Source organism: Pleurodeles waltl, chromosome 5, assembly GCF_031143425.1.
Source record: "Pleurodeles waltl isolate 20211129_DDA chromosome 5, aPleWal1.hap1.20221129, whole genome shotgun sequence".
Classification (NCBI taxonomy): Eukaryota; Metazoa; Chordata; class Amphibia; order Caudata; family Salamandridae; genus Pleurodeles; species Pleurodeles waltl.
In genome coordinates, this window is record NC_090444.1 from 524,855,277 (window position 1) to 524,879,246 (window position 23,970).

Genomic DNA, 23,970 nt, shown 5'->3' on the forward strand with positions numbered 1-23,970 from the left:
AGTTGCTGTCTGTATTTTTGCATGTTAGGCGGCCAGACAGCTAGTGTGGCTAAATCCACCCCACCCTCAGAAACTAGAGTAGCTTCAGTGTGGACCCTGATTTGCTCTGGGCACACTGTTGATCCCACTTGGAGACTAGCCATACCAGTGTTACCTGGATGGGAGTTTGGAGTGGAACCTTTCTTGGGACAGGCCTTGTCTCCAGTTTGGTGTCCATGCTGTTTACAGCTATGACACCAGGCCTTTTTGGGATCAAAGTTTTTACCCTTGTACCCATTGTTTTGTGAAGAGGCTCTGGGCCCACCCTCCTGTGCAGGTTTTTGGGGGCCTGTAGAAGACTCTTTACTATTTTTAGTTTTGGTTGTCTCATCACCCTTCTGCTGGGGAGTCTTTGTGACCCCTTTCTTTTGGTCACCCCCTGTTGAAGTCTTGGACACCCTTGTCTTGACCCAATGGTCCGCCTTCTTTCCCAATTCTTGGGGAGAAATTGGTCCTAGGTCTACCAGATGCTGATGCAGTTTATCATTGAAACAATTACTTAACAGGTGTTCTTTCACAAATAAATTGTACAGCCCATCATAATTACTTACACCACTGCCTTGAATCCAACCATCTAGTGTTTTCACTGAGTAGTCAACAAAGTCAACCCAGGTCTGGCTCGAGGATTTTTGAGCCCCCCTGAACCTAATCCTGTACTCCTCAGTGGAGAATCCAAAGCCCTCAATCAGGGTACCCTTCATGAGGTCATAAGATTCTGCATCTTGTCCAGAGAGTGTGAGGAGTCTATCCCTACACTTTCCTGTGAACATTTCCCAAAGGAGAGCACCCCAGTGAGATCTGTTCACTTTTCTGGTTACACAAGCCCTCTCAAAAGCTGTGAACCATTTGGTGATGTCATCACCATCTTCATATTTAGTTACAATCCCTTTGGGGATTTTCAACATGTCAGGAGAATCTCTGAACCTATTTAGGTTGCTGCCACCATTGATGGGTCCTAGGCCCATCTCTTGTCTTTCCCTCTCTATGGCTAGGATCTGTCTTTCCAAAGCCAATCTTTTGGCCATCCTGGCTAACTGGATGTCCTCTTCACTGGAGTTATCCTCAGTGGTTTCAGAGTTGTTGGTCCCTCCTGTGAGGGAACCAGCATCTCTGACTATTATTTGTGGAGTCAGGGCTTGAGAAGCCCTGCTCTCCCTAAGTAGGACTGGAGGGGGGGAATTTCCCTCCAAGTCACTATCTTCATCCTCTGAGTTGCCATCCTCAGAGGGGTTGGCCTTTTCAAACTCTGCCAAAAGCTCCTGGAGCTGTACTTTGGTAGGTTTGGGGCCCATTGCTATTTTCTTTAGTTTACAGAGTGACCTTAGCTCTCTCATCTGTAGATGGAGGTAAGGTGTGGTGTCGAGTTCCACCACATTCACATCTGTGCTAGACATTTTGCTTCTAAAAGTTGGAATACTTTTTAAGAATCTACAACTGGTTCTAGAATCTAATTCAAACTTTTACAAACTTTTAAACTCTAAAAGAAATGCTAAACAGGATCTAACACAAGGCCCTAGCAGGTCTTTTAAGAATTTAGAAAACTTTTCAAATTGCAAAAATCAATTTCTAATGACAATTTTGGAATTTGTCGTGTGATCAGGTATTGGCTGAGTAGTCCAGCAAATGCAAAGTCTTGTATCCCACCGCTGCCACCAATGTAGGAAGTTGGCTCTGTATGTGCTATTTCAAAGTAAGGAATAGCATGCACAGAGTCCAAGGGTTCCCCTTAGAGGTAAAATAGTGGTAAAAAGAGATAATACTAATGCTCTATTTTGTGGTAGTGTGGTCGAGCAGTAGGCTTATCCAAGGAGTAGTGTTAAGCATTTGTTGTACATACACATAGACAATAAATGAGGTACACACACTCAGAGACAAATCCAGCCAATAGGTTTTTGTATAGAAAAATATATTTTCTTAGTTTATTTTAAGAACCACAGGTTCAAATTCTACATGTAATATCTCATTCGAAAGGTATTGCAGGTAAGTACTTTAGGAACTTCAAATCATCAAAATTGCATGTATACTTTTCAAGTTATTCACAAATAGCTGTTTTAAAAGTGGACACTTAGTGCAATTTTCACAGTTCCTAGGGGAGGTAAGTATTTGTTAGGTTAACCAGGTAAGTAAGACACTTACAGGGCTTAGTTCTTGGTCCAAGGTAGCCCACCGTTGGGGGTTCAGAGCAACCCCAAAGTCACCACACCAGCAGCTCAGGGCCGGTCAGGTGCAGAGTTCAAAGTGGTGCCCAAAACACATAGGCTAGAATGGAGAGAAGGGGGTGCCCCGGTTCCGGTCTGCTTGCAGGTAAGTACCCGCGTCTTCGGAGGGCAGACCAGGGGGGTTTTGTAGGGCACCGGGGGGGACACAAGTCCACACAGAAATTTCACCCTCAGCAGCGCAGGGGCGGCCGGGTGCAGTGTAGAAACAAGCGTCGGGTTTTCAATGTTAGTCTATGAGAGATCTCGGGATCTCTTCAGCGCTGCAGGCAGGCAAGGGGGGGGTTCCTCGGGGAAACCTCCACTTGGGTAAGGGAGAGGGACTCCTGGGGGTCACTTCTCCAGTGAAAGTCCGGTCCTTCAGGTCCTGGGGGCTGCGGGTGCAGGGTCTCTCCCAGGCGTCGGGACTTTAGGTTCAAAGAGTCGCGGTCAGGGGAAGCCTCGGGATTCCCTCTGCAGGCGGCGCTGCGGGGGTTCAGGGGGGACAGGTTTTGGTACTCACAGTATCAGAGTAGTCCTGGGGTCCCTCCTGAGGTGTTGGATCGCCACCAGCCGAGTCGGGGTCGCCGGGTGCAGTATTGCAAGTCTCACGCTTCTTGCGGGGAGCTTGCAGGGTTCTTTAAAGCTGCTGGAAACAAAGTTGCAGCTTTTCTTGGAGCAGGTCCGCTGTCCTCGGGAGTTTCTTGTCTTTTCGAAGCAGGGGCAGTCCTCAGAGGATGTCGAGGTCGCTGGTCCCTTTGGAAGGCGTCGCTGGAGCAGGATCTTTGGAAGGCAGGAGACAGGCCGGTGAGTTTCTGGAGCCAAGGCAGTTGTCGTCTTCTGGTCTTCCGCTGCAGGGGTTTTTCAGCTAGGCAGTCCTTCTTCTTGTAGTTGCAGGAATCTAATTTTCTAGGGTTCAGGGTAGCCCTTAAGTACTAAATTTAAGGGCGTGTTTAGGTCTGGGGGGTTAGTAGCCAATGGCTACTAGCCCTGAGGGTGGGTACACCCTCCTTGTGCCTCCTCCCAAGGGGAGGGGGTCACAATCCTAACCCTATTGGGGGAATCCTCCATCTGCAAGATGGAGGATTTCTAAAAGTTAGAGTCACCTCAGCTCAGGACACCTTAGGGGCTGTCCTGACTGGCCAGTGACTCCTCCTTGTTATTCTCATTATTTTCTCCGGCCTTGCCGCCAAAAGTGGGGCCTGGCCGGAGGGGGCGGGCAACTCCACTAGCTGGAGTGTCCTGCTGGGTTGGCACAAAGGAGGTGAGCCTTTGAGGCTCACCGCCAGGTGTGACAATTCCTGCCTGGGAGAGGTGTTAGCATCTCCACCCAGTGCAGGCTTTGTTACTGGCCTCAGAGTGACAAAGGCACTCTCCCCATGGGGCCAGCAACATGTCTCGGTTTGTGGCAGGCTGCTAGAACTAGTCAGCCTACACAGATAGTCGGTTAAGTTTCAGGGGGCACCTCTAAGGTGCCCTCTGTGGTGTATTTTACAATAAAATGTACACTGGCATCAGTGTGCATTTATTGTGCTGAGAAGTTTGATACCAAACTTCCCAGTTTTCAGTGTAGCCATTATGGTGCTGTGGAGTTCGTGTTTGACAGACTCCCAGACCATATACTCTTATGGCTACCCTGCACTTACAATGTCTAAGGTTTTGTTTAGACACTGTAGGGGTACCATGCTCATGCACTGGTACCCTCACCTATGGTATAGTGCACCCTGCCTTAGGGCTGTAAGGCCTGCTAGAGGGGTGTCTTACCTATACTGCATAGGCAGTGAGAGGCTGGCATGGCACCCTGAGGGGAGTGCCATGTCGACTTACTCGTTTTGTCCTTACTAGCACACACAAGCTGGCAAGCAGTGTGTCTGTGCTGAGTGAGAGGTCTCCAGGGTGGCATAAGACATGCTGCATCCCTTAGAGACCTTCCTTGGCATCAGGGCCCTTGGTACTAGAAGTACCAGTTACAAGGGACTTATCTGGATGCCAGGGTCTGCCAATTGTGGATACAAAAGTACAGGTTAGGGAAAGAACACTGGTGCTGGGGCCTGGTTAGCAGGCCTCAGCACACTTTCAATTGTAAACATAGCATCAGCAAAGGCAAAAAGTCAGGGGGCAACCATGCCAAGGAGGCATTTCCTTACACCCCTGCAATCCCCGCAAGAAGCGGGAGACTTGCAACACTGCACCCGGTGACCCCGACTCGACTGGTGGAGAACCAACACCTCCGGGAGGACCCTCCGGCGACTCCGAGACTGTGAGTAACCAAAGTTGTCCCCCCCTGAGCCTCCACAGCGACGCCTGCAGAGGGAATCCCGAGGCTCCCCCTGACCGTGACTGCCTGACTCTAAAATCCCGACGGCTGGAAAAGACCCTGCACCCGCAGCCCCCAGCACCTGAAGGATAGGAACTCCAGTGCAGGAGTGACCCCCAGGAGGCCCTCTCCCTTGCCCAGGTGGTGGCTACCCCGAGGAGCCCCCCCCTTGCCTGCCTGCACCGCTGAAGAGACCCCTTAGTCTCCCATTGACTCCAATTGGAAACTCGACGCTTGTGTGCGCACTGCACCTGGCCGCCCCCACGCTGCTGAGGGTGTACTTTCTGTGTGGACTTGGCCCCCCTGGTGCCCTACAAAAACCCCCCTGGTCTGCCCTCCGAAGACGCGGGTACTTACCTGCTGGCAGACCGGAACCGGGGCACCCCCTTCTCTCCATTGAAGCCTATGCGTTTTGGGCACCACTTTGACCTCTCCACCTGACCGGCCCTGAGCTGCTGGTGTGGTGACTTTGGGGTTGCTCTGAACCCCCAACGGTGGGCTACCTTGGACCCCAATCTGAACCCCGTAGGTAGTTTACTTACCTGCAAAAACTAACATTACTTTACCTCCCCCAGGAACTGTGAAAATTGCACCGTGTCCACTTTTAAAACCGCTAAATGTGTTTTATGTAATAAGTATATATGCTATTGTGATTATTCAAAGTTCCTAAAGTACTTACCTGCAATACCTTTCAAATGAGATATTACATGTAGAATTTGAACCTTTGGTTCTTAAAATAAACTAAGAAAAGAGATTTTTTTCTATAACAAAAACCTATTGGCCTGGAATTGTTTCTGAGTGTGTGCCTCATTTATTGCCTGTGTATGTACAACAAATGCTTAACACTACTCCTTTGATAAGCCTACTGCTCGACCACACTACCACGAAATAGAGCATTAGTATTCTCTTTTTGCCACTATCTTACCTCTAAGGGGAACTCTTGGACTCTGTGCATACTATTCCTTACTTTGAAGTAGTGCATACAGAGCCAACTTCCTACAGGCATGTTTAGGTCTGGGGGGTTAGTAGCCAATGGCTACTAGCCCTGAGGGTGGGTACACCCTCTTTGTGCCTCCTCCCAAGGTGAGGGGGTCACATTCCTATCCCTATTGGGGGAATCCTCAATCTGCAAGATGGAGGATTTCTAAAAGTTAGTCACCTCAGCTCAGGACACCTTAGGGGCTGTCCTGACTGGCCAGTGACTCCTCCTTGTTTTTCTCATTAATTCCTCCGGCCTTGCCGCCAAAAGTGGGGCCGTGGCTGGAGGGAGCGGGCAACTCCACTAGCTGGAGTGCCCTGTGGTGCTGGAACAAAGGGGGTGAGCCTTTGAGGCTCACCACCAGGTGTTACAGCTCCTGCAAGGGGGAGGTGTTAGCATCTTCACCCAGTGCAGGCTTTGTTACGGGCCTCAGAGTGACAAAGGCACTCTCCCCATGTGGCCAGCAACATGTCTCGAGTGTGGCAGGCTGCTAAAACCAGTCAGCCTACTCGGGTAGTTTGTTAAGGTTTCAGGGGGCACCTCTGGGGTGTATTTTACAATAAAATGTACACTGGCATCAGTGTGCATTTATTGTGCTGAGAAGTTTGATATCAAACTTCAAAGTTTTCAGTGTAGCCATTATGGTGCTGTGGAGTTCGTGCATGACAAACTCCCAGACCATATACTCTTATGGCTACCCTGCACTTACAATGTCTAAGGTTTTGCTTAGACACTGTAGGGGCACAGTGCTCATGCACTGGTGCCCTCACCTATGGTATAGTGCACCCTGCCTTAGGGCTGTAAGGCCTGCTAGAGGGGTGTCTTACCTATACTGCATAGGCAGTGAGAGGTTGGCATGGCACCCTGAGGGGAGTGCCATGTTGACTTAGTCTTTTTATCCCCACTAGCACACACAAGATGGCAAGCAGTGTGTCTGTGCTGAGTGAGGGGTCTCCAGGGTGGCATAAGATATGCTGCAGCCCTTAGAGACCTTCCCTGGCATCAGGGCCCTTGGTACCAGGGGTACCAGTTACAAGGGACTTACCTGGATGCCAGGGTGTGCCAATTGTGGAATCAAAAGTACAGTGTAGGAAGTTGGCTCTGTATGTGCTATTTCAAAGTGAGGAATAGCATGCACAGAGTCCAAGGGTTCCCCTTAGAGGTAAAATAGTGGTAAAAAGAGATAATACTAATGCTCTATTTTGTGGTAGTGTGGTCGAGCAGTAGGCTTATCCAAGGAGTAGTGTTAAGCATTTGTTGTACATACACACAGACAATAAATGAGGTACACACACTCAGAGACAAATCCAGCCAATAGGTTTTTGTATAGAAAAATATCTTTTCTTAGTTTATTTTAAGAACCACAGGTTCAAATTTAACATGTAATATCTTGTTTGAAAGGTATTGCAGGTAAGTACATTAGGAACTTTGAATCATTTCAATTGCATGTATACTTTTCAAGTTATTCACAAATAGCTGTTTTAAAAGTGGACACTTAGTGCAATTTTCACAGTTCCTGGGGGAGGTAAGTTTTTGTTAGTTTTACCAGGTAAGTAAGACACTTACAGGGTTCAGTTCTTGGTCCAAGGTAGCCCACCGTTGGGGGTTCAGAGCAACCCCAAAGTCACCACACCAGCAGCTCAGGGCCGGTCAGGTGCAGAGTTCAAAGTGGTGCCCAAAACGCATAGGCTTCAATGGAGAGAAGGGGGTGCCCCGGTTCCGGTCTGCTTGCAGGTAAGTACCCGCGTCTTCGGAGGGCAGACTAGGGGGGTTTTGTAGGGCACCGGGGGGGACACAAGCCCACACAGAAATTTCACCCTCAGCGGCGCGGGGGCGACCGGGTGCAGTGTTAGAACAAGCGTCGGGTTCGCAATGTAAGTCAATGAGAGATCAAGGGATCTCTTTAGCGCTGCAGGCAGGCAAGGGGGGGCTTCCTCGGGGAAACCTCCACTTGGGCAAGGGAGAGGGACTCCTGGGGGTCACTTCTCCAGTGAAAGTCCGGTCCTTCAGGTCCTGGGGGCTGCGGGTGCAGGGTCTTTTCCAGGCGTCGGGACTTAGGTTTCAGAGAGTCGCGGTCAGGGGAAGCCTCGGGATTCCCTCTGCAGGCGGCGCTGTGGGGGCTCAGGGGGGACAGGTTTTGGTACTCACAGTCGTAGAGTAGTCCGGGGGTCCTCTCTGAGGTGTTGGTTCTCCACCAGCCGAGTCGGGGTCGCCGGGTGCAGTGTTGCAAGTCTCACGCTTCTTGCGGGGAGTTGCAGGGTTCTTTAAAGCTGCTTCTTGAAACAAAGTTGCAGTCTTTTTGGAGCAGGTCCGCTGTCCTCGGGAGTTTCTTGTCGTCGTCGTCGTCTAAGCAGGGCAGTCCTCAGAGGATGTAGAGGTCGCTGGTCCCTTCGGAAGGCGTCGCTGGAGCAGAGTTCTTTGGAAGGCAGGAGACAGGCCGGTGAGTTTCTGGAGCCAAGGCAGTTGTTGTCTTCTGGTCTTCCTCTGCAGGGGTTTTCAGCTAGGCAGTCCTTCTTGTTGTTGCAGGAATCAAATTTTCTAGGGTTCAGGGTAGCCCTTAAATACTAAATTTAAGGGCGTGTTTAGGTCTGGGGGGTTAGTAGCCAATGGCTACTAGCCCTGAGGGTGGGTACACCCTCTTTGTGCCTCCTCCCAAGGGGAGGGGGTCACAATCCTAACCCTATTGGAGGAATCCTCCATCTGCAAGATGGAGGATTTCTAAAAGTCAGAGTCACCTCAGCTCAGGACACCTTAGGGGCTGTCCTGACTGGCCAGTGACTCCTCGTTGCTTTCTTTGTTCCCTCCAGCCTTGCCGCCAAAAGTGGGGGCCGTGGCCGGAGGGGGCGGGCAACTCCACTAAGCTGGAGTGCCCTGCTGGGCTGTGACAAAGGGGTGAGCCTTTGAGGCTCACCGCCAGGTGTTACAGCTCCTTCCTGGGGGAGGTGTTAGCATTTCCACCCAGTGCAGGCTTTGTTACTGGCCTCAGAGTGACAAAGGCACTCTCCCCATGGGGCCAGCAACATGTCTCTAGTGTGGCAGGCTGCTGGAACTAGTCAGCCTACACAGACAGTCGGTTATGTTTCAGGGGGCACCTCTAAGGTGCCCTCTGGGGTGTATTTTGCAATAGAATGTACACTGGCATCAGTGTGCATTTATTGTGCTGAGAAGTTTGATACCAAACTTCCCAGTTTTCAGTGTAGCCATTATGGTGCTGTGGAGTTCGTGTTTGACAAACTCCCAGACCATATACTCTTATGGCTACCCTGCACTTACAATGTCTAAGGTTTTGTTTAGACACTGTAGGGGTACCATGCTCATGCACTGGTACCCTCACCTATGGTATAGTGCACCCTGCCTTAGGGCTGTAAGGCCTGCTAGAGGGGTGACTGACCTATACTTGCATAGGCAGTGAGAGGCTGGCATGGCACCCTGAGGGGAGTGCCATGTCGACTTACTCGTTTTGTTCTCACTAGCACACACAAGCTGGCAAGCAGGGTGTCTGTGCTGAGTGAGAGGTCTCCAGGGTGGCATAAGACATGCTGCAGCCCTTAGAGACCTTCCTTGGCATCAGGGCCCTTGGTACTAGAAGTACCAGTTACAAGGGACTTATCTGGATGCCAGGGTCTGCCAATTGTGGATACAAAAGTACAGGTTAGGGAAAGAACACTGGTGCTGGGGCCTGGTTAGCAGGCCTCAGCACACTTTCAATTGTAAACATAGCATCAGCAAAGGCAAAAAGTCAGGGGGCAACCATGCCAAGGAGGCATTTCCTTACATACAGGTTAGGGAAAGAACACTGGTGCTGGGGCCTGGTTAGCAGGCCTCTGCACACTTTCATATCAAAACTTTGCATCAGCAAAGGCAAAAAGTCAGGGGGGTAACCATGCCAAGGAGGCATTTCCTTACATTTTTTCATTTAAATTTTCTGACGTAAGGAATTTCTTCATTTAAATTTTCTGACGTAAGGAATTGTACCCTTGCCACTGCCTATCTGAAAATAGTTTCATGCCTTGTTGACAAACTACCGTTTAAGCAATGCTAACTTGTTTTCATCTAAATTGGTCTACCTTGAATATTCTTCCCTGTACCCACTCTTCAGTGCCCTTTTTGTCGACTGACTTTTAATTGTTATAAAGGTGTACTGATGGCTTGCGTATAGATGAAATTGGATTACTAATGCAAGTTTTTCCTCAGTTTAAAATAGTCATGCACGTTTTTGGTTTCCCTTTGATTTCCACCAAATGTAGGACTCCAGTATAATTGACTTCTACCCCGACGATTTTGCTCTTGATCTAAATGGAAAGAAATATGCTTGGCAAGGTAAATATAGCACATATTGTTTTTTTTCTGATCTAGAGATGGTTATTTTTCCTGCTTATGTTTATAATGATCCTTTAATATTTAGTACTTGAAGTTTTTATATTGTAATCTGCATACCCGAATGAGTCTTAGTCCTGATAATGTAAATTGGCCTAAGCTGTTCCCTCTTATCTCTTACAAGACCCATAGAGCTGAATCGGTTTATACATGACCGTAACAAAATGAACCGCTCAAAATTAATTTGGTCACTGATCTTGGATTTACAGTGGTAAAGGGCAAATTTGGCACCTTTGCTAAAGCATTAAATTGGTCTAAAAAAGGAATTAATCATTTTCTTTCACCACGGCTATATAAGCTGTTTTGTCTCTGTAAAGAAATGGCTCCCTGTTGCAGTTACCCCCCACTTTTTGCCTGATACTGATGCTGACTTGACTGAGAAGAGTGCTGGGACCCTGCTAACCAGGCCCCAGCACCAGTGTTCCTTCACCTAAAATGTACTTTTGTATCCACAATTGGCAGACCCTGGCATCCAGATAAGTCCCTTGTAACTGGTACTTCTAGTACCAAGGGCCCTGATGCCAAGGAAGGTCTCTAAGGGCTGCAGCATGTCTTATGCCACCCTGGAGACCTCTCACTCAGCACAGACACACTGCTTGCCAGCTTGTGTGTGCTAGTGAGGACAAAACGAGTAAGTCGACATGGCACTCCCCTCAGGGTGCCATGCCAGCCTCTCACTGCCTATGCAGTATAGGTAAGACACCCCTCTAGCAGGCCTTACAGCCCTAAGGCAGGGTGCACTATACCATAGGTGAGGGTACCAGTGCATGAGCATGGTACCCCTACAGTGTCTAAACAAAACCTTAGACATTGTAAGTGCAGGGTAGCCATAAGAGTATATGGTCTGGGAGTCTGTCAAACACGAACTCCACAGCACCATAATGGCTACACTGAAAACTGGGAAGTTTGGTATCAAACTTCTCAGCACAATAAATGCACACTGATGCCAGTGTACATTTTATTGCAAAATACACCCCAGAGGGCACCTTAGAGGTGCCCCCTGAAACTTAATCGACTGTCTGTGTAGGCTGACTAGTTCCAGCAGCCTGCCACACCAGAGACATGTTGCTGGCCCCATGGGGAGAGTGCCTTTGTCACTCTGAGGCCAGTAACAAAGCCTGCACTGGGTGGAGATGTTAACACCTCCCCCAGGCAGGAGCTGTAACACCTGGCGGTGAGCCTCAAAGGCTCACCCCTTTGTCACAGCCCAGCAGGGCACTCCAGCTTAGTGGAGTTGCCCGCCCCCTCCGGCCACGGCCCCCACTTTTGGCGGCAAGGCTGGAGGGAACAAAGAAAGCAACAAGGAGGAGTCACTGGCCAGTCAGGACAGCCCCTAAGGTGTCCTGAGCTGAGGTGACTCTGACTTTTAGAAATCCTCCATCTTGCAGATGGAGGATTCCCCCAATAGGGTTAGGATTGTGACCCCCTCCCCTTGGGAGGAGGCACAAAGAGGGTGTACCCACCCTCAGGGCTAGTAGCCATTGGCTACTAACCCCCCAGACCTAAACACGCCCTTAAATTTAATATTTAAGGGCTACCCTGAACCCTAGAAAATTAGATTCCTGCAACTACAAGAAGAAGGACTGCCTAGCTGAAAACCCCTGCAGCGGAAGACCAGAAGACGACAACTGCCTTGGCTCCAGAAACTCACCGGCCTGTCTCCTGCCTTCCAAAGATCCTGCTCCAGCGACGCCTTCCAAAGGGACCAGCGACCTCGACATCCTCTGAGGACTGCCCCTGCTTCGAAAAGACAAGAAACTCCCGAGGACAGCGGACCTGCTCCAAGAAAAGCTGCAACTTTGTGTTCGATGGCATCTGTCGCTGTAGATACGCATGTTCTGCAATAGCTCGCCATCTGGTGTTGGGCCGGAGTGTTACAAGTTGTTTTTCTTCGAAGAAGTCTTTCGAGTCACGGGACCGAGTGACTCCTCCTTTTGTCTCCATTGCGCATGGGCGTCGACTCCATCCTCGATTGTTTTTTTTCCGCCATCGGGTTCGGACGTGTTCCTGTCGCTCCGAGTTTCGGAACAGAAAAAATAGTTAATTTCGGAAGATTTTCGTCGGTATTGTTGCGTTCGGGATCGGCATACTTACATTCAACACCGCATCGAAGATCGAAGAGCTCCGGTGCCCTTCGGGGTAATTTTTCGATCCTCCGTCGGGGCCTGGTCGGCCCGACCGCGTGCTGAAGAACGCCGATGGAACGGACCCCGTTCCGTTTCTGCCCCAAATGCCACAATAAATACCCCTACACAGACCAACACTTGGTCTGCAACCTGTGCCTGTCACCTGAGCACAGCGAAGACACCTGCGAGGCCTGTCGTGCGTTCCGGTCCCGAAAAACACTCCGAGACCGTCGAGCCAGAAGACTTCAAATGGCGTCCGCACCGACAGCCCGACGGGAGTTCGAGGAACAGGAAGAGGAAGGTACCTTCTCGATCCAAGACTCAGACTCCGAAGGATTCGACGATACACAAACCGTGAGTAAGACGTCGAAAACCACACAAAGAAACATTTACAAGGCCCAGGGGACGCCACTGCCACCAGGCCATGGCTCAACCCTTAAAATCGGTGACCGACCGTCGGCACCGAAAAAGGCCCAAACAGTGCCGAGATCGTCCGACTCCGGTCGAGACACCGGCACGCAGCCTTCTCGGGACCGAGAAAGTGATGGAGACAAGCCTCGACACCGAGATGCCGGTGTGGACACGGCTCGACGCCGAGACAGCGGCACCGAAACAGATCGACGCCGAGAGGTTTCGGCCCCGAAAAGGAAAAAAGTCACCTCGGAGCCGAAAAAACACGCAGACAAAGTTTCGACGCCGAAACAAACTGCAAGCGACCCAGCTTCAGGCTCTTATACAGAAGAGCACTCGCTAACCTCCCAAATGCAAAAGCATAGGTTTGAGGAAGAGCTACAAGCAACTGATGCGGACCATACGCAAAAGCGTATCTTCATTCAGCAGGGGACAGGAAAAATAAGCACCCTTCCCCCCATTAGAAGAAAGAGAAGGTTGGAGTTCCAGACGGAACAAGCACCACAACCAAAAGTGGTGAAAAGAGTTACACCACCACCCTCTCCTCCGCCCGTGATTAACGTTTCACCAGCACAAACGCCATCACACTCCCCAGCTCACACCACCATGAGCCAGGGTGACCAAGACCAGGACGCATGGGACCTATACGACGCCCCAGTGTCAGATAACAGCCCAGAGGCATACCCTACAAAACCATCTCCACCAGAAGACAGCACCGCGTACTCTCAGGTGGTGGCTAGAGCAGCACAATTTCACAACGTAAGCCTCCACTCAGAACAGGTCGAGGATGATTTCTTGTTCAACACACTCTCCTCCACCCACAGCTCCTACCAAAGCCTGCCTATGCTCCCTGGTATGCTCCGGCACGCAAAAGACATATTTAAGGACCCGGTCAAAAGTAGGGCAATCACACCAAGGGTGGAAAAAAAGTATAAGCCGCCTCCTACAGACCCGGCTTTCATCACAACACAGCTGCCACCAGACTCTGTTGTTGTAGGAGCAGCTAGGAAAAGGGCCAACTCTCACACATCTGGAGATGCACCACCCCCAGATAAAGAAAGCCGCAAGTTTGATGCAGCTGGTAAAAGAGTCGCAGCACAAGCTGCAAACCAGTGGCGCATCGCGAACTCCCAGGCACTACTTGCGCGCTATGACAGAGCCCACTGGGACGAGATGCAACATCTCATTGAACATCTGCCCAAAGACTTCCAAAATAGGGCAAAACAAGTGGTTGAGGAGGGACAAGCCATCTCCAACAACCAGATCCGCTCCTCCATGGACGCTGCAGATACAGCTGCACGGACAATTAATACATCTGTAACTATCAGAAGGCATGCATGGCTCCGAACGTCTGGATTTAAACCAGAGATTCAACAAGCAGTTCTCAATATGCCTTTTAATGAAAAAGAACTGTTCGGTCCAGAAGTGGACACAGCGATTGAGAAACTCAAAAAAGATACGGACACTGCCAAAGCCATGGGCGCACTCTACTCCCCGCAGAGCAGAGGGAATTACAGCTCATTCCGTAAAACGCCCTTTCGAGGGGGGTTTCGAGGTCAAAGCACACAAGCCAGCACCTCACAAGCCACACCGTCCAGTTACCAAGGACAGTATAGAGGAGGTTTTCGGGGACAATATAGAGGAGGGCAATTCCCTAGAAATAGAGGAAGATTCCAAAGCCCCAAAACCCCTACTACTAAACAGTGACTCACATGTCACTCACCCCCTCCACACAACACCAGTGGGGGGACGAATAGGTCATTATTACAGAGCATGGGAGAAAATCACTACAGACACTTGGGTTCTAGCAATTATCCAACATGGTTACTGCATAGAATTTCTACAGTTCCCTCCAAACATACCACCAAAAGCACAAAATTTAACAACACACCATTCCAATCTCCTAGAGATAGAAGTGCAGGCACTATTGCAAAAGAATGCAATCGAATTAGTGCCAAACACACAAATAAACACAGGAGTTTACTCACTGTACTTTCTGATACCAAAGAAGGACAAAACACTGAGACCAATCCTAGACCTCAGAGTAGTCAACACTTTCATCAAATCAGACCACTTCCACATGGTCACACTACAAGAAGTATTGCCATTGCTAAAGCTGCACGACTACATGGCAACTTTAGACCTCAAGGATGCTTATTTCCATATACCAATTCACCCATCGCACAGGAAATACCTAAGGTTTGTATTCAAAGGAATACATTACCAATTCAAGGTACTGCCTTTCGGATTAACAACCGCACCAAGAGTCTTTACCAAATGTCTAGCGGTAGTCGCTGCACACATCAGAAGGCAGCAAATACATGTGTTCCCATATCTAGACGACTGGCTAATCAAGGGCCATTCGTTAATAGAGTGCTCAAATCACACAAATCATATCATACAAACCCTCTTCAAACTAGGGTTCACCGTCAATTTCACAAAATCCAAAATTCGGCCACACAAGGTACAACAATACCTGGGAGCCATAATAGACACATCAAAAGGAGTAGCCACTCCAAGTCCACAAAGAATTCAAAATTTCAACACCATCATACAACGCATGTATCCAACACAAAAGATACAAGCAAAGATGGTATTACAACTCCTAGGCATGATGTCATCATGCATAGCCATTGTCCCAAACGCAAGACTGCACATGAGGCCCTTACAACAATGCCTAGCATCACAGTGGTCTCAAGCACAGGGTCACCTTCTAGATCTGGTGTTAATAGACCGCCAAACTTACCTCTCGCTTCTGTGGTGGAACAACATAAATTTAAACAAGGGGCGGCCTTTCCAAGACCCAGTGCCACAATACGTAATAACAACAGATGCTTCCATGACAGGGTGGGGAGCACACCTCGATCAACACAGCATACAAGGACAATGGAACGTACATCAAACAAAACTGCATATCAATCACCTAGAACTTCTTGCAGTTTTTCAAGCACTAAAAGCTTTCCAACCAATAATAGTTCACAAATACATTCTCGTCAAAACAGACAACATGACAACAATGTATTATCTAAACAAGCAGGGAGGGACGCACTCCACGCAGTTAAGCATGTTAGCACAAAAAATTTGGCATTGGGCAATTCACAACCAAATTCGCCTAATTGCACAGTTTATACCAGGGATACAAAATCAACTCGCAGACAATCTCTCTCGAGATCACCAACAGGTCCACGAATGGGAAATTCACCCCCAAATACTGAACACTTATTTCAAACTCTGGGGAACACCTCAGATAGACTTGTTTGCGACAAGGGAGAACGCAAAATGCCAAAACTTCGCATCCAGATACCCACACAAACAATCCCAAGGCAATGCCCTATGGATGAACTGGTCAGGGATATTTGCTTACGCTTTTCCTCCTCTCCCTCTCCTTCCTTACCTGGTAAACAAACTCACTCAAAGCAAACTCAAACTCATATTGATAGCACCAACTTGGGCAAGGCAACCCTGGTACACAACGCTGCTAGACCTATCAGTGGTACCCTGCATCAAATTGCCCAACAGGCCAGATCTGTTGACACAGCACAACCAAAGGATCAGACACCCAGATCCAGCATCGCTGAATCTAGCAATCTGGCTCCTGAAATCCTAGAATTCGGGCACTTACAACTTACCCAAGAATGTATGGAAGTCATAAAACAAGCAAGAAGGCCATCCACCAGGCACTGCTATGCAAGTAAATGGAAGAGGTTTGTTTGCTACTGCCATATTAATCAAATACAACCATTACACACAACTCCAGAACATGTAGTGGGTTACTTGCTTCACTTACAAAAATCTAACCTAGCTTTCTCTTCCATTAAGATTCACCTTGCAGCAATATCTGCATACCTGCAGACTACCTATTCAACTTCCCTATATAAAATACCAGTCATTAAAGCATTCATGGAGGGCCTTAGGAGAATTATACCACCAAGAACACTACCTGTTCCTTCATGGAACCTAAATGTTGTCCTAACTAGACTTATGGGTCCACCTTTTGAACCCATGCACTCCTGCGACATACAGTTCCTAACCTGGAAGGTGGCATTTCTCATCGCCATTACTTCCCTGAGAAGAGTAAGCGAGATTCAGGCGTTTACTATACAGGAACCTTTTATACAACTACACAAAAATAAAGTCGTCCTAAGGACCAATCCTAAATTTTTGCCAAAGGTTATTTCACCGTTCCATCTAAATCAAACAGTGGAACTTCCGGTGTTCTTTCCACAGCCAGATACCGTAGCTGAAAGGGCACTACATACATTAGATGTCAAAAGAGCATTAATGTATTACATTGACAGAACAAAGAACATCAGAAAGACTAAACAACTCTTTATTGCATTTCAAAAACCTCATGCAGGAAACCCAATTTCAAAACAAGGTATAGCCAGATGGATAGTTAAATGCATCCAAATCTGCTACCTTAAAGCTAAACGACAGCTGCCCATTACACCAAGGGCACACTCAACCAGAAAGAAAGGTGCTACCATGGCCTTTCTAGGAAACATCCCAATGCAAGAAATATGTAAGGCAGCCACATGGTCTACGCCTCACACATTCACCAAGCACTACTGTGTAGACGTGTTATCCGCACAACAAGCCACAGTAGGTCAAGCTGTATTAAGGACATTATTTCAGACTACTTCCACTCCTACAGGCTGATCCACCGCTTTTGGGGAAATAACTGCTTACTAGTCTATTGCAGAACATGCGTATCTACAGCGACAGATGCCATCGAACTGAAAATGTCACTTACCCAGTGTACATCTGTTCGTGGCATCAGTCGCAGTAGATTCGCATGTGCCCACCCGCCTCCCCGGGAGCCTGTAGCAGTTTGGAAGTTACCTTCAATTATTTATATATGTATCATCTCAACCTTAAATAAGTGCATACTTAGTCACTCCATTGCATGGGCACTATTACTACAATTCAACTCCTACCTCACCCTCTGCGGGGAAAAACAATCGAGGATGGAGTCGACGCCCATGCGCAATGGAGACAAAAGGAGGAGTCACTCGGTCCCGTGACTCGAAAGACTTCTTCGAAGAAAAACAACTTGTAACACTCCGGCCCAACACCAGATGGCGAGCTATTGCAGAACATGCGAATCTACTGCGACTGATGCCACGAACAGATGTACACTGGGTAAGTGACATTTTCATTCCAGCAGCTTTAAAGAACCCTGCAAGCTCCCCGCAAGAAGCGTGAGACTTGCAACACTGCACCCGGCGACCCCGACTCGGCTGGTGGAGATCTGACACCTCAGGAGGGACCCCAGGACTACTCTGATACTGTGAGTACCAAAACCTGTCCCCCCTGTCCCCCCTGAGCCCCCACAGCGCCGCCTGCAGAGGGAATCCCGAGGCTTCCCCTGACCGCGACTCTTTGAACCTAAAGTCCCGACGCCTGGGAGAGACCCTGCACCCGCAGCCCCCAGGACCTGAAGGACCGGACTTTCACTGGAGAAGTGACCCCCAGGAGTCCCTCTCCCTTGCCCAAGTGGAGGTTTCCCCGAGGAACCCCCCCCTTGCCTGCCTGCAGCGCTGAAGAGATCCCGAGATCTCTCATAGACTAACATTGCGAACCCGACGCCTGTTTCGACACTGCACCCGGCCGCCCCCGCGCTGCTGAGGGTGAAATTTCTGTGTGGGCTTGTGTCCCCCCCGGTGCCCTACAAAAGCCCCCTGGTCTGCCCTCCGAAGACGCGGGTACTTACCTGCAAGCAGACCGGAACCGGGGCACCCCCTTCTCTCCATTCTAGCCTATGCGTTTTGGGCACCACTGTGAACTCTGCACTTGACCGGCCCTGAGCTGCTGGTGTGGTGACTTTGGGGTTGCTCTGAACCCCCAACGGTGGGCTACCTTGGACCAAGAACTAAGCCCTGTAAGTGTCTTACTTACCTGGTTAACCTAACAAATACTTACCTCCCCTAGGAACTGTGAAAATTGCACTGAGTGTCCACTTTTAAAACAGCCATTTGTGAATAACTTGAAAAGTATACATGCAATTTTGATGATTTGAAGTTCCTAAAGTACTTACCTGCAATACCTTTCGAATGAGATATTACATGTAGAATTTGAACCTGTGGTTCTTAAAATAAACTAAGAAAAGATATTTTTCTATACAAAAACCTATTGGCTGGATTGGTCTCTGAGTGTGTGTACCTCATTTATTGTCTATGTGTATGTACAACAAATGCTTAACACTACTCCTTGGATAAGCCTACTGCTCGACCACACTACCACAAAATAGAGCATAGGCGCGGGGGCGGCCGGGTGCAGTGTAGAAACAAGCGTCGGGTTCGCAATGTTAGTCTATGAGAGATCTCGGGATCTCTTCAGCGCTGCAGGCAGGCAAGGGGGGGCTTCCTCGGGGAAACCTCCACTTGGGCAAGGGAGAGGGACTCCTGGGGGTCACTTCTCCAGTGAAAGTCCGGTCCTTCGGGTCCTGGGGGCTGCGGGTGCAGGGTCTCTCCCAGGCGTCGGGACTTTAGGTTCAAAGAGTCGCGGTCAGGGGAAGCCTCGGGATTCCCTCTGCAGGCGGCGCTGTGGGGGCTCAGGGGGGACAGGTTTTGGTACTCACAGTATCAGAGTAGTCCTGGGGTCCCGCCTGAGGTGTCGGATCTCCACCAGCCGAGTCGGGGTCGCCGGGTGCAGTGTTGCAAGTCTCACGCTTCTTGCGGGGAGCTTGCAGGGTTCTTTAAAGCTGCTGGAAACAAAGTTGCAGCTTTTCTTGGAGCAGGTCCGCTGTCCTCGGGAGTTTCTTGTCTTTTCGAAGCAGGGGCAGTCCTCAGAGGATGTCGAGGTCGCTGGTCCCTTTGGAAGGCGTCGCTGGAGCAGGATCTTTGGAAGGCAGGAGACAGGCCGGTGAGTTTCTGGAGCCAAGGCAGTTGTCGTCTTCTGGTCTTCCGCTGCAGGGGTTTTCAGCTAGGCAGTCCTTCTTCTTGTAGTTGCAGGAATCTAATTTTCTAGGGTTCAGGGTAGCCCTTAAATACTAAATTTAAGGGCGTGTTTAGGTCTGGGGGGTTAGTAGCCAATGGCTACTAGCCCTGAGGGTGGGTACACCCTCTTTGTGCCTCCTCCCAAGGGGAGGGGGTCACAATCCTAACCCTATTGGGGGAATCCTCCATCTGCAAGATGGAGGATTTCTAAAAGTTAGTCACTTCAGCTCAGGACACCTTAGGGGCTGTCCTGACTGGCCAGTGACTCCTCCTTGTTATTCTCATTATTTTCTCCGGCCTTGCCGCCAAAAGTGGGGCCTGGCCGGAGGGGGCGGGCAACTCCACTAGCTGGAGTGTCCTGCTGGGTTGGCACAAAGGAGGTGAGCCTTTGAGGCTCACCGCCAGGTGTGACAATTCCTGCCTGGGAGAGGTGTTAGCATCTCCACCCAGTGCAGGCTTTGTTACTGGCCTCAGAGTGACAAAGGCACTCTCCCCATGGGGCCAGCAACATGTCTCGGTTTGTGGCAGGCTGCTAGAACTAGTCAGCCTACACAGATAGTCGGTTAAGTTTCAGGGGGCACCTCTAAGGTGCCCTCTGTGGTGTATTTTACAATAAAATGTACACTGGCATCAGTGTGCATTTATTGTGCTGAGAAGTTTGATACCAAACTTCCCAGTTTTCAGTGTAGCCATTATGGTGCTGTGGAGTTCGTGTTTGACAGACTCCCAGACCATATACTCTTATGGCTACCCTGCACTTACAATGTCTAAGGTTTTGTTTAGACACTGTAGGGGTACCATGCTCATGCACTGGTACCCTCACCTATGGTATAGTGCACCCTGCCTTAGGGCTGTAAGGCCTGCTAGAGGGGTGTCTTACCTATACTGCATAGGCAGTGAGAGGCTGGCATGGCACCCTGAGGGGAGTGCCATGTCGACTTACTCATTTTGTTCTCACTAGCACACACAAGCTGGTAAGCAGTGTGTCTGTGCTGAGTGAGAGGTCTCCAGGGTGGCATAAGACATGCTGCAGCCCTTAGAGACCTTCCTTGGCATCAGGGCCCTTGGTACTAGAAGTACCAGTTACAAGGGACTTATCTGGATGCCAGGGTCTGCCAATTGTGGATACAAAAGTACAGGTTAGGGAAAGAACACTGGTGCTGGGGCCTGGTTAGCAGGCCTCAGCACACTTTCAATTGTAAACATAGCATCAGCAAAGGCAAAAAGTCAGGGGGCAACCATGCCAAGGAGGCATTTCCTTACAGAGACCTTTGCTCCAAAACCTTTCTATGTACTGTGAAATGTTAGTAGCAAATCATACACCATGTACTGGCCCAGAGTTGGGAACACTTAGCTTTAAAGAACTTGTTCACCACGGAAAAATAAGAAGGCGTAATCCTATTCAAAAAGGGCTAAAGAATTTGGAGTTGCCTCTGCTTTTCTCAGAGTGCACACTACACAAAGTTCCTTGTAAAAGGTGGTATTGTGGTCATTCTTTTGCCAGGCAATTACTGATAATTTTAACTTTGTTTACTAGTTAACCTGTGGAAATTACTGCAGAGGAGTTTTTGGAGGAGCCCATTGCTGGATGCAGTGTTAGTTTGCTCTCTCTTTGGCCTTTGTGCTTGTGTTCGCACATGCTCCTTTGTCATCGCTATATTTCCTAATGACAACAATTTAAGACTCGCCGCTAAGGCAATGTTCTACATCTCCTTGTCATTCAGCACATATTGCTCTGATACTGCAGGCACATTCTTTGTCAGCCCTATCCTACACAGCCTAGAGCTAAAAAACCTTTACTTAAGGCAATATTTTGCTTTAATCGTCCCTTCAGCACTTCTATTTAAAGCTGGCAGCCTAGAAAGACTCTGACCATATAGTTGATTTACAGACCATTTGACTGTATGAGGTGAAACATGCTGTCAAGACTTTGTTTTTAATGAAAGTACTAGTGAGTATGGGATTTTTGTTTAATATAAATAGAAAGTCAGAGTACCCTTACTTTCTTTGACTTTACCAAAGAATGGAACGCCACAAAACACCAAAAGTAGGTTTGCCCAGATCTTCTGTTCAGTGGCCATAGGTATGATCAAATGGGATCTGTGGATTGACTCACTCTATAGGTTAAGGTTCGCAGTAGGTTTGGATATGCTTGTTCTGCATACTTCCAAAGACCTCTATCCACTAAACTCACCTCATCCGTTTAAGTGCATCAGGACAATCAAAAGCAACTGAAGGCAGGGCTTGGAGTGTGTCTAGTAGCCAGTTGGAACTATTTGATAGGATACCCAGACACCAAGTAAGTGGATTTCCTAGATTGGGGGTTGGGTCTCTGTAAGGAAATGCCTCCTTGGCATGGTTGCCCCCTGACTTTTTGCCTTTGCTGATGCTATGTTTACAATTGAAAGTGTGCTGAGGCCTGCTAACCAGGCCCCAGCACCAGTGTTCTTTCCCTAACCTGTACTTTTGTATCCACAATTGGCAGACCCTGGCATCCAGATAAGTCCCTTGTAACTGGTACTTCTAGTACCAAGGGCCCTGATGCCAAGGAAGGTCTCTAAGGGCTGCAGCATGTCTTATGCCACCCTGGAGACCTCTCACTCAGCACACACACTGCTTGCCAGCTTGTGTGTGCTAGTGAGGACAAAACGAGTAAGTCGACATGGCACTCCCCTCAGGGTGCCATGCCAGCCTCTCACTGCCTATGCAGTATAGGTAAGACACCCCTCTAGCAGGCCTTACAGCCCTAAGGCAGGGTGCACTATACCATAGGTGAGGGTACCAGTGCATGAGCATGGTACCCCTACAGTGTCTAAACAAAACCCTAGACATTGTAAGTGCAGGGTAGCCATAAGAGTATATGGTCTGGGAGTCTGTCAAACACGAACTCCACAGCACCATAATGGCTACACTGAAAACTGAGAAGTTTGGTATCAAACTTCTCAGCACAATAAATGCACACTGATGCCAGTGTACATTTTATTGTAAAATACACCACAGAGGGCACCTTAGAGGTGCCCCCTGAAACTTAACCGACTGTCTGTGTAGGCTGACTAGTTTCAGCAGCCTGCCACACCAGAGACATGTTGCTGGCCCCATGGGGAGAGTGCCTTTGTCACTCTGAGGCCAGTAACAAAGCCTGCACTGGGTGGAGATGCTAACACCTCCCCCAGGCAGGAGCTGTGACACCTGGCGGTGAGCCTCAAAGGCTCACCCCTTTGTCACAGCCCAGCAGGGCACTCCAGCTTAGTGGAGTTGCCCGCCCCCTCCGGCCACGGCCCCCACTTTTGGCGGCAAGGCTGGAGGGAACAAAGAAAGCAACAAGGAGGAGTCACTGGCCAGTCAGGACAGCCCCTAAGGTGTCCTGAGCTGAGGTGACTCTGACTTTTAGAAATCCTCCATCTTGCAGATGGAGGATTCCCCCAATAGGGTTAGGATTGTGACCCCCTCCCCTTGGGAGGAGGCACAAAGAGGGTGTACCCACCCTCAGGGCTAGTAGCCATTGGCTACTAACCCCCCAGACCTAAACACGCCCTTAAATTTAGTATTTAAGGGCTACCCTGAACCCTAGAAAATCAGATTCCTGCAACTACAAGGACTGCCTAGCTGAAAACCCCTGCAGCGGAAGACCAGAAGACGACAACTGCCTTGGCTCCAGAAACTCACCGGCCTGTCTCCTGCCTTCCAAAGATCCTGCTCCAGCGACGCCTTCCAAAGGGACCAGCGACCTCGACATCCTCTGAGGACTGCCCCTGCTTCGAAAAGACAAGAAACTCCCGAGGACAGCGGACCTGCTCCAAGAAAGGCTGCAACTTTGTTTCCAGCAGCCTTGAAAGAACCCTGCAAGCTCCCCGCAAGAAGCGTGAGACTTGCAACACTGCACCCGGCGACCCCGACTCGGCTGGTGGAGATCCGACACCTCAGGAGGGACCCCAGGACTACTCTGATACTGTGAGTACCAAAACCTGTCCCCCCTGAGCCCCCACAGCGCCGCCTGCAGAGGGAATCCCGAGGCTTCCCCTGACCGCGACTCTTTGAATCCTAAGTCCCGACGCCTGGGAGAGACCCTGCACCCGCAGCCCCCAGGACCTGAAGGACCGGACTTTCACTGGAGAAGTGACCCCCAGGAGTCCCTCTCCCTTGCCCAAGTGGAGGTTTCCCCGAGGAACCCCCCCCTTGCCTGCCTGCAGCGCTGAAGAGATCCCTAGATCTCCCATTGACTTCCATTACAAACCCGACGCTTGTTTCTACACTGCACCCGGCCGCCCCCGCGCTGCTGAGGGTGAAATTTCTGTGTGGGCTTGTGTCCCCCCCGGTGCCCTACAAAACCCCCCTGGTCTGCCCTCCGAAGACGCGGGTACTTACCTGCAAGCAGACCGGAACCGGGGCACCCCCTTCTCTCCATTCTAGCCTATGTGTTTTGGGCACCACTTTGAACTCTGCACCTGACCGGCCCTTAGCTGCTGGTGTGGTGACTTTGGGGTTGCTCTGAACCCCCAACGGTGGGCTACCTTGGACCAAGAACTAAGCCCTGTAAGTGTCTTACTTACCTGGTAAAACTAACCAAAACTTACCTCCCCTAGGAACT

At 49.6% G+C, this 23,970-nt stretch overlaps 1 protein-coding gene across 1 annotated transcript in view; it reads left to right on the plus strand.

Moving 5' to 3' along the window:
• The window catches only part of XRN2 (5'-3' exoribonuclease 2), a 705,538-nt gene that overhangs the window by 265,256 nt on the left and 416,312 nt on the right, over positions 1-23,970 (plus strand). Inside the window, exon 23 of the mRNA XM_069234351.1 lies at positions 9,778-9,850. Coding sequence (XP_069090452.1) covers positions 9,778-9,850 — 73 coding nt within the window. The remainder of the gene's footprint in view (positions 1-9,777; positions 9,851-23,970) is intronic.